Below are 11,595 nucleotides of genomic sequence, written 5' to 3' on the forward strand. Positions count from 1 at the left end.
TTACAAAAGCGTGGCTACCACTTGCTTCTTTTTTTTTTTTGTTAGGCACATGGATGTATCCTCTTATTAAAGGTAGAGTAAAATACTATAACCTCTCTTGCATTTTGTCTTAATTACACAGACCTCTCTTTCATTTTGAAAATATATATTTAAATCCAAACTGTTAACTCTGTTAACCATATTTCAAAAAGATTTTTTTAATACAAATTTATATTGAAATACTTTCTATTTACTAAATTACCTTTCATAATACTAAATCTCAAAATCTTGGTTAAAATTATATTGAAGAATTTAAGATTTTCTCCTTTACCTTAATTTTTTTTATTTTTAAAAATTGTTGTTTGTTTAATGTTTTTATCGTATTGGGCCAAAAAATTAAGTAATTTAGTTAATGCAAATATAAATTTAAATGATTTATATAAGTTTCCAAACTCGCATAATTTATACTATTTGATAAGAAAATAAGCATTCAAAATATTTTCTGGCCATTTTTAAAAAAAAAATCTTAAGTTTCAATATTTCATGAGAAACTAAAATTGTATAATTCTATAATATAATTGAAATTAAAAATTTTATAACATTAAAAATTTTGAAAATACATGTATTATAATTATTTTTTGTTGTATCACAAATTATTTTTTTATAGATATAACTGTTTAAATAACATTTATGTTAAAGATGGATAATTTGATCAAAATAAAAATTTAAAAGTCAAACTTAACGATCAACTAATGGTTGGATAGATGGAAATTAAATCTTAACAACATAAGGGAGGTTTCTGTAACATATATTTTAATTTGAAGGGAAGTTTATAAACATTTTCAAAATATAAGAGAGATTTTCGTAATTTAAGTAAAATAGAGGAGTGGTAAATATATTTTACTCTTAAAAGTAATTATGTTCGAAATATTATGAGACATTAGATATAAGCACTTCTCCTAATAAATATTTTAATATTAATTTGTCAAGTTGTGAACAACTAATACCTTCTTCTGCTAGACCAACCTCTAATTGTGCTTTACACATTGCTAGAGTTGGCAAAAAAATTTAGAAATCGTTGGAATCTGAATAATTTCAATTTGGATTTGGAAGAATGTGATGCTTTTCTGGTGGAAGAAGAATTGCTGAAGGAAATAATAAATTGGTAGATGTTTGCATTACTTGTGCCTTTTTTGTGACCACATTTGCTTGGGAAGGTTCAAATCTTATATAGACACGCATTATATTTTAACAACATTAAATCTCATATATTAAGATTAATATCACCCTGTCTTTTTTTAACTTTTTAAAACATTATCTCTTCATCGTTGTCAATATTATCAATATACCGAAAATCTATTAATATATGTATAAAACTATGTATAATAGAAGTTACAAAAAAATCAGAATATTCACATACCATAAATAACATGTATGATTTATTTTTCAAATTTTATAATTAGATAATGGTTAAAAAAAACGGAGAGAGAATGTTTTACATGCTGTGCACTGGCTTATTTTTCAACTCAAGAAATACCATAAAATTCACATCGTAAACATACTACATACACAACCAATTTATTATGATAATGCATTAAAAACAAAATTAATCGTCGCGTTAGAATTAACCGTCACGTTATACACAAATCCTAATTAACTAACAATTGACTACCAATTATAATATTTGATACCTAAGAATACAAAGCTCTCAAAAGATGCTTAGACATAGGAAAAAACATCCTTCTCTTGCACTGCGAATGGAAAATTCGGTGTGGCTTAGGTTGCCTACAATACACAAAGTAGAAAAAAATTAAAAGTACTTCTCCGATCTTTAATATAAGAACCAATTATGGGTTAGATTTTGTCATAAATATAAAACCTCAGTTCATCTTATGTTTCGTATTTATCTCTTTTTTTATAAATTAATTCACCTAACTTGCAAATTTTGATATATAATCTAACGTACTGGACTATTTTAAGTAAACCATATTATATTTGTTATAATTAGCTCATTTATTTGACTTCCTTACTTTACCCATATCAGTTAATTATCTCTTATAACGATCAGATATAGTAATAAAAAACCATGAGACAACAATTAACAATAAGAGGAAGTACAGGTTCACCTTGTCCTTCTTGTGCAATTGATCTTCTCTTTGAACCTTCTCAAGTGCTTCTTGGGTGGTTCGTTGGGATGAGAAGCTACTGCTCTTCGTTTTAGCGAAGCTCTTGAAGCATTCATGGAACGCAAAGGAGACTTGAACTGAACATTTTCCATACTTGTCTGTTGCTTATTGACATAAATACCACAGTTAATTATGGACATATCAGCTGGTGAGTCAGACGTAACTTGTATGTCCACATCATTCCATTCCAAATCCAAAAACTTATTAAGCTCCTCCAACTCTTCTTCACTAAAATCACTTAGTAGATCATAGAAGAATACATGAGCTTGATATCCTACAGAAAGCACAAAACGACCCTTTTCTCTTGCATCACGATCACTTTGTACCCATGGCATTTTTTTACTACCATTGATCCTCATAAAAACTTCTAATGTGTATATCCCACTTGTGTTTGCCTTCCCTGTCTTGTATGCGATGAGGACATGTGGGAAATTTCCACGGACACGAAAAGACAATTTGCCACCTTTACAACAAAAGTGTAACCAATCAGGAAATGATATTGCTGGCATAACGATTTCCACGCGAAAGCCCTCTTTTGCCTGATTCATCAAAACAGTAGCAACCAAAGGCATTTACTTACTGATTTGAATGAGAGAATACACATTTGAAAGAGAAATCTATAAAATAGCAAGTGAATAAGGAAATCTATATAAAAAGAATGAGAAAAAACCTGAGACCATAAATGACGTATCGACTCCAAAGTTAATGACATGCACTTATCTGCAGCTATGCTCTGCAGAGTTAATGGTAACTCTGGTATGTCTCTTAGCCTCTTGCAGGCACTCAGATCTAGTCTCTCCAAATAAGCACACTCCTTAATGCACTCGGGAAGGGATACAAAATCATTCCTTGATAGATTTAAGTATCTCACATTTCGAAAACATTTCAGAATTAGGTGAAGATCATCCAATAGACCACAATTTTGGAGTTCCAAGCGATCTAAATTCGTGCAGCTAATAGTCGGTGGTTGGCTCTCTTGCATTAATTTCTTCAAAGATTTTCTTCCATGAGGTTTTATGTCTCCTAATAGAAGCACTCCAAGATTATGTAATGTCAATAAGCTGTTTGGAAGCCCTCTAAGATTTCTGCAAGATCTTAAATTTAAAGAACGAAGCCTTGGAAGATTTCCAATAGATGATGGGAGCTCATTAATAGCACTGCCTTCTGCATTAATATACATCAGTGGATCCATGTTTCCCACGACTTTTGGGAAGTATTCAAGACTCTTGCAATCACTAATATTAAACTCTTGAAGAGATGGCATCTTGATTTCATGTGGAAAGCTTGTGAGTTTGATGCATTCAAGAACGTCTAATTTCACTAGCTTGGAGAGAGATCCCACAGAATCATGAACTTTCATCAGACTGCGACATTCACGAAAGCTCAATGTTTTTAAATTTTGAAACTGAGACATGTCAGGGACTTCAATTATGAATTCACACTTTGAGAAGTCGAAATACGTCAAATATTCAAATCTCTGCAAAACAAATACTAGACTACTTAATTAACTGTAACCAATAAGAGATTCAGCAGGTTTGGTTCTTATCAAGGATTGGAATGAAATGAAATGTTGATTACCAAGATACTATCAAATTAAAAATGTTTGAATGAAATCTATTTCTTTATATTTGATCAAATACAAATAAAAGGGAAAGGATCTTCGCAAAAGAAAAATTAATATAACTTGAATCCGTGTAGGATAATAAATAATTGAGTAATTCTTAGAAGTGAGAATCCTTATTGATTAGGAGGTAGTTGAGTGTGCTGATTTCATAAAAGTAGGAAACGGGGCTTTGACAAAGAATCGTGTTTTTAAGATAAAGGATGAAAAATCTACCTCGAACGATACCTCCAAGCTGAAAGGACTACATCTATAAACTATTCGTTGCTAAAATAACAAGTCCACATGTGGTAATTACAACTTGAGTTACTCACATAATGAGTCTCTATATAGAAACTACTGGTTAGTAAAATAACATCTGCAGATCTAAATAACAAGTCCGTATATAATAATTACAACTTCAATACGTTGAATTACAAGTCTATATATGGAAACCACTACTTATGTCTAATAACAGGTTTGCATTTCTAAGAGACAAGTTTACAAATGAAAATGACATGTCTACTATGTTCAATAACATGCTTGCATTTACTAATTACAATTTAGGACTGCAACACCATTAGCTTGGTTACAACATTTCTATACGAATTACCAATAATATATTAGTAAATAACAAGATTCAATTGGAAAACATAACCACTTACACATCTGGATCATTCCTTGCTCTAAGTTCCCTATCATTCCCTTTCCCTCCTACATACACATGACCACTGCTGTCATTATATCTAAACAAGTTGCAAATATCACCATCATCACAAAGATCAATCAATGGACTCTCATCAAATTTAACTTTATACTTAATGTCATATCTACTACCATCATTGCCTATCCATTGTGAAATTGTTCCACACAACTCATCTACTGTTATCCATTCTTTTATATTGGTTACCCTTACACTCCCTTTAATATATTTAACTATCCCTTCACCATTTGCTTCAAAATATCTATCAACGTACATGTAACAGAACAACTCCTTCCCACAGCTTCTTCGGTTATTGAAATCCATTTTTCATACTAATCTGCAGCAAAAATTTATGTTTAGTCAGTACCTTAGCTTCACTAATAAATATTTACATATTTATTCCATCAACTCAATCATTTACATACCAAATTAAAAACCTGTGACCTCCTGTCTTCCCAACATCACTTTAGGGTTTCACAACTTCACTTTAGGGCTTGACGACTTCAATACCCAAAATCATGGCATCGTTATTCCCTCCTTCCGCGGCAACACCTTAACCTTCACGGTCAAACTAACGGCCATTATCCCACCTACACTTTGCCAAACTACTACACTCCTACCCCTTTCCCATCGTAACCAGCACCATGCATTACAAATGAGAGATAACCATTCACACTACAAAAACAAAAATATCCCACCTCCAACTAATCACAACCTCCTACATTGTGATATCTTTCATCTTCAACCACACCTCCCATTACTATTATAAGGGAGGGGCCTCCGCAAGGCCATCTAGAAGTGCGACAAGTGGCACAATGAGGGAGGAGATAAATACCTTACTTTTTTATTCGTTTTTAAATAATTAGTCCTCTCTTTTGCAATATAATAAATCAGCCAATATTAATTTGTTGTTAACTGCAGATTTCAGTTACCCAACATTTTGTTTCTAAGTATTTTGATTTAGCTAGGTTTTTCCGAAAATTGTGGTTGTTGGTAACTTAAAGAATTTGATTTAGCATGTTTTATTTTTTCCCCCAAAAATATGTCACCGCTGTTATTTTTTACGGGGAATAATTATGTTAGTTTTGAACTAATTAATTATTAAATTTATTTGTCCTGATTGAAATAAATATCTAATTAACAACTTTGTTTTGGAGAATAACAACGGATATACATGCAAAAAATAAAATGTTGATTATTATCCTACTATTTATCCCATATGAAGAATTTCAAAATTCAAATTTTCTTCATTATTTTGTTTCAATATTGTTTTGAGTGGACCCCTGATTGATGTTTCAGAGGCCGTTGATATTTTTATGTCCGATATATATGCCACGAATTTCAATCAATACATATTATAATGGGCTTGAAGGTGGTAAGTGGGGGAGCTTGTAATCTTGTCTCTGATGGTCCGGCTTTAGTGTGTGCGCTTCTGACGGTTACCCATGTTTTCATTGTGAAAGGCCATGGACAGTTTTTTCATAATGGGCAATAGCCACTCTCCAAGTTAATAGCTGATTAAGGGGTTTGGAGTTCATATTATTTTTAAATGATAAAAATAAAACTGGTTATTAAGATATTAATTTATTCCCTTATATATATATATATATGACAATAAAAAATCCTTATAGGTAATAGTGTTTTATACTTAAAACTTTCTATATATATATATATATATTAACTCAAGATATGTAAGAGAGGTGTGCTTGTATATGTTAAAAAAATATCGCTGCATTTATTAGGCATTCTTTAGCTTAGTTATATTTTTGTTTTGCGCCCCACTATCTGAAAATCTGCTGCCCACTATGAGCACAACTATGACATATTTTGTTCTCTGTAATCGCTATGTATTATGGGTGTCAACTGTTGCTACATAACACACGGGCATCACCCGTAACGTTCATTTTCTTATTGTAACCGTAGATGAATTTTTTCCTATATAAAGAGTGGAAGCCTATAGATTTATTCCTATTAGTAAATTACTCCTGTTGTTACCGCACCATCTGTTTTCTCCAAGTGTTCACATGGCTTCTGCATCCAGTTCAGTTCGTACTATTAACCCATACAGACAAAATTGGAGAATCAAAGTTCGTGTGGTTCGATTATGGACTATGCCTGGATGCTACTCTCATGAATAGATATCATCTATGGAAATGATTCTCAGGGATGAGGATGTAAGTGTTTTACTGATTAGTTTAGGCATGTTACTTCTTATGTTCTAAGAGTTATTTTCTTACAAGGTCACAACATCCGTGCTACAATTAAGACGGCCTTCCTTCCATGACATCGCAAGAATTTTGAAGAGGGAAAAACGTATGTAGTGTCATATTTTTATGTTTTTCCCAATACAGGCTCATACCAAACCATTGATCATCCCTACCGAGCAAACCTTATTCTTTTCTACTTTTGTTCAACCATATGCGGATGATGGCAAAATGAACAACTTTGGTTTTGCATTCCATTCATTCTCTGAAATATTATCTGATCAGTTTAATGATCGATATCTAATTGGTAGGCTATTATATAAGTGTTGGATATGTGATTATTATGTTAAAATTATTTGTGATGAGTTAACTCTATATTTTCTCTTATAGATGTCATGGGTTACTAACTGAAGTAGGAGAAAAAGAAGAATGCAATGTCAATAGACACACACGGTTTAGGCTTGATGTAGAGTTACTGGATGAAGGGTATGCTCTTATTCTAAGTCTATTTCTCTCAGTTTGACCAAGTCAATGATTAAAAACTTAGGTTTAGAGTGAAATTTTTTCTTTTTGTTTCTTTCATTTTCACGGGAAGGAAAAACTAGAATGTACATTGTGGGGAACACTATTATAATGGAGGGGTCTCTGCAAGGCCATCTAGAAGTGCGACAAGTGGCAGAATGAAGAGGGAGATAAATGCATCAATTTTTTAATCGTTTTGAAATAAAGAGTAATCTCTTTTACTATTTGATAAATCATTTAATAATTGTTTGATCACTGCATATCTTGGTTGCCCTACGTTTAAGATCATGCACTATGGAAGGAAGACAATTTCATTATAAATAATTTCAAAATTGAATTCAATTTGTAGAATTGGTTATGTATGACAACAAAAAAATTAAGATCCCATGTTTCAAATTTATTTTTAATTTCTGATTACAAGTAATTTTGAATGTGGGTAGTTTTCTAAATATATGGTAGATCATAAATTAAAACATTATCTTTTTAGAGGTGAATGTGAACAGTTTTTTGAGCAAATCATGCTTATATCATGCCACATGATGGGCTTTCTTAAAAAATAAACAGAATAAATTTTTATATTCAAAAAATTCTGATATCATGTTACAATTTTATTTTTAATTTCCTGATCTTAAGTAATTTTGAAGGTGGACAGTCTTTTGAATATATGATAGCTGTTAAACTAAAAAATTATCCATTTTAATGTTGAACATGGGTAGTTTTTTTTTAATTACAATTAAGCGAAGTAATATTTTTTGTTTATCAAATATATTACAGCTGTTAAATTAAAAGAATTATCCAAATTGTCCCATATTTCTGTGTTATGGGCAGTTTTCTGATTTCAAATTAATATTTTATATTTTAAATCAATTTAATTGATATTTTAAATTTTGAATTAAAATTAATATTTCATTAAAAAGCGACAATTGGTTACTCTTTGGGTTCAAATTAATATTATTTTAAATTATATTTAATAATCTTTCAAATATAAAATCAAAGGAAAAGAAATTGAATAGTCTTATATGCTTGCGTTGTTATGTTTTTGGGTGGAATTTTTTAAGGATAGTTGGTATTTCAAATTTCAAATTAATATTTCAAATCTTAATTTATATTTAATAAATATTTTAAATTTTAAATTAAAATTAAAATTAATATTTCATAAAACCAGCAGATTTCTAAAATAAATATTAGTGTCATGTTTCTAAGGGTGTGTTTGGATGAAACCAAACCGTGGTTTGAAAAAGTGATTCTGGAGAATAGATTCTGGAAAAAATAGATTCTGTGAAGAATAGATTTTGTAAAAAAGTGATTCTGAGAAGTGAGAGTGTTTGGATAGTTGTTATCAGAAGCACTTTTTATATATACAAATTACTAAAAAAAAGACATAAGTTAATATGATAATTACAGAAAAAAAGATTTTATGATATATTTTAATTTGAAGAAATAAAATTGTTAATAATATGTTTTTTACCAACATAATTAATAATACATAAGATAATATAATTAATAAATAATTAATGTCTATATATATTTATAAAATATAAGATTAAATATATTTATAAAAAAATATGTTTATAAAAAAAATAACAAGATACATATCATATAGGCCCTCACACTCTCCCTTTTTTCTCCAAAAGCAAAAAAATTTTACTTTTTCCAAAACCATGGTTTTGGAGTCAAAACCATGGTTTTGGTTTTTGGAGAGGCTGTTTGGGTAGCATTTTCCCCAAACCATGGTTTGGGTCCCCAAACCATGGTTTGGGGTGCTATCCAAACAGAGCCTAAGTGTGCCACGTTGATCACTCCAATGAGAGGGCTTCATGTCTACGATTGTGGGCAGTTTCATGCATTTGTAGGCTCAAGTATGGTGGAGTTTTGGTTTTATTTGAAGCGATTGTGTGAAGATGGTTTAGAGAAGTTACCCCCAAGTTCTTGTGAGGCCAGAGATAGATTCTCAAGTTCGTGCATTTCATATTCAATTGAGGAAGGGATGATATTGATGGCGGTTTGCAGAGGCGTGTGTTCATGGTGGCAGGGGTTCGTGTGAGGTATTCAATCTTCAGAGTTCAAGAACATTGGCGCAGTATTTTCTTGAAACTATTGTGACCATGATTCTTGTAGATAAAGGGTCAGTTTCAGTTGATTTCTTGCTTAGACTCCTTCGGATTTTGAACCAATTCAGGGTCTCCCATGTCACCTAGACAAAACTAATTAGATGAGCAAACTTGTAATTTGATAAAGCAACTATGGGTGACTTGCCTTATGCTTCAGCATCATTAATGGAGTTGGTTTTAACAATGTTGAGAAGTTGCTTGAAGCTTTGGAAAAGAATGTCTCCTAATCCTGGAGATAACAACCACTTCTTAAGATCAATTATACGTGTTGAGAAGCTCATTGAATCATATCTTCAGGTGGTTGTAAGGCATGATAATTTGCCAGTATCAAAATTTGTGGCCCTTGCTGAAGCTCTTCAAGATATTGCAAGGGTTACAGCATGATGATCTCAACCCAGCAATAAACATCTATCTTAAGGTAAATTTTTTAGGCTAAATTCATTTTAGTCGTCTATAAAGAGGACTTGAATATCCAAATAACTCCTTGAAAACAAATTCCATTTTTCAAGAATTACAATTTTAAAGATTAATTCAAGCAGAATTAAAAGAAATACAAAACTTTTGAGAACATAAGCTGGACAGATTATCTTGTGGGTTATCTTTGTAGGATTATAATAGAACTTTGGTGGAAGCTTTAAACTTTCTGGGCTTTTAAGAACCCCTTGCAAACTGAAAACATATCAACATATTTTGAGGACCTTTGATGCCCTGTTTGGTCCCATTACAATTTTGACTTGCTTTTATTTGAATCAGTATTTTTATTTATAGAGAAAAAAGAGCAAACCCTTGGAGATCAAGTAGCTTTAATTTCTTCTTTGACAAAACAAAAAGGAACCTTTTTACTCTCATTTCAGTGTACCCATTCATCTTGCTAAAATGGTTTAAACAAGAGTTTAAATACACAGAATCAAGTTGTGAATTGTTGAATATATTTTCAAAGTCACAAAGATATGTAGCTATTTATGTAGGCATATATAAATTATGAGACACATTCAAAGGTCAGCGAGTTCAAACTCTCTCTTTATTTCCCTTCCATTAATTACTTCTTAGCATACTAAACGATACCAACAAATGATAGAAAGGTACTAATAAAAACAAACTAGATTCTCAGAACATATTGCCATTGTTGGTACTGTTGTAAATTTGATTTGTTCAGATAACACTATTCTTTATCTTTTTTTAATATTTATGTATCACTCTTTAAACATTATTGTGAAAAATTATTTTTACTTTATGTCATAATTTTTTTTGAAGATAAAAATACAAAAATGATATATATAAATATTAATATTTAGGCTATTCAATTTAATAGAGATATTTCATCTGCAGAGGTCCAAATTTCTTTTTACATATAGAAAATTTGATCGCCCATACCATTACCTAGATCCCTCCCACGCCTCCTAAGCTAGCCTTAATGGATTTGAACTAAAGGTTTCTAGGAATTATAAATTCAAAGAGGAAGGGTGCATCAAGGTGAGTGTATCTTTATTGTTGTTATATTATTAACATTGAAAAAAAATTAGTGATAGGTGGAGCTGGTGAGCAGAACATGATATCAATAGTTTAGGCATATGTTTAGATGCAAGATAGATTAAGTTCATTATGCCCAAAAGTAGGCACTATACATCTATTTAAGGGGTTATTTTTAATTGATTATCTATCATCAGTGCTATCTATTGGAATCAGAGAATCTTGATGAAGAAAATTATGTTCCTGCGATATCAATTGTACAAAAGTAGTATTTTGAATGCACTAATTGGTGAGGAATGAACAATAGGCGGCCCCATCAGAGGCACCACTTGTAATGTTATGGATACTGAATTTATTGGAGCAGATGGCCAGGTTTGACTTTCTCTCTATGCAAGGATAGGCCACTTAAACATGTTGCTAATGTATAGCATATTTTCTTTCTTTCATCTAATTTGTAGGTACAATATATAAGGTTTTGAGCACAGTTCAACAAAGGAACATAATGTAAAATGATAACAACTATTTGGTTTTAATTATCGTACATTTTATTAATGCTAATTATATTTGCATTTGCAGCTTTAGTTAGAAAAATGCTATAGAGATACCTAATTTTCACATCAAATCCTGCGATGCACAAGTCCCTGTTAATACATTTCCAGCCAAATGGATTTAGTGACTACTGATATAGTTAATGTACCTCCTGCTAAATATCTATCTATTTCACCTTCTATTGAAGATCACGAAGGACCATTTTTCTGAATTGTGAGTAGCCTGCTTCTATAAGATTACATTTCTTTGTGAACTTCTACCAATTTTCTGA

The 11,595-nt window shown here is 31.1% G+C and overlaps 1 protein-coding gene across 1 annotated transcript; it reads right to left on the reverse strand.

The window, feature by feature from the left end:
* Positions 1-1,663: 1,663 nt before the first annotated feature.
* On the reverse strand, positions 1,664-3,481 carry LOC114740207 (disease resistance protein RML1B-like). Its single transcript, XM_028928324.1, has 3 exons — positions 2,836-3,481; positions 2,106-2,704; positions 1,664-1,764 (listed from the first exon to the last, which is right to left on the reverse strand). The coding sequence occupies exons 1-3, from the start codon at positions 3,427-3,429 to the stop codon at positions 1,671-1,673; spliced, it is 1,287 nt and encodes a 428-aa protein (XP_028784157.1). The 5' UTR covers positions 3,430-3,481; the 3' UTR covers positions 1,664-1,670.
* Between the last annotated feature and the right edge of the window lie 8,114 nt (positions 3,482-11,595).

Source organism: Neltuma alba, unplaced genomic scaffold, assembly GCF_004799145.2.
Source record: "Neltuma alba isolate B1F8T4 unplaced genomic scaffold, ASM479914v2 tig00003082_pilon, whole genome shotgun sequence".
In the NCBI taxonomy this organism is placed as follows: Eukaryota; Viridiplantae; Streptophyta; class Magnoliopsida; order Fabales; family Fabaceae; genus Neltuma; species Neltuma alba.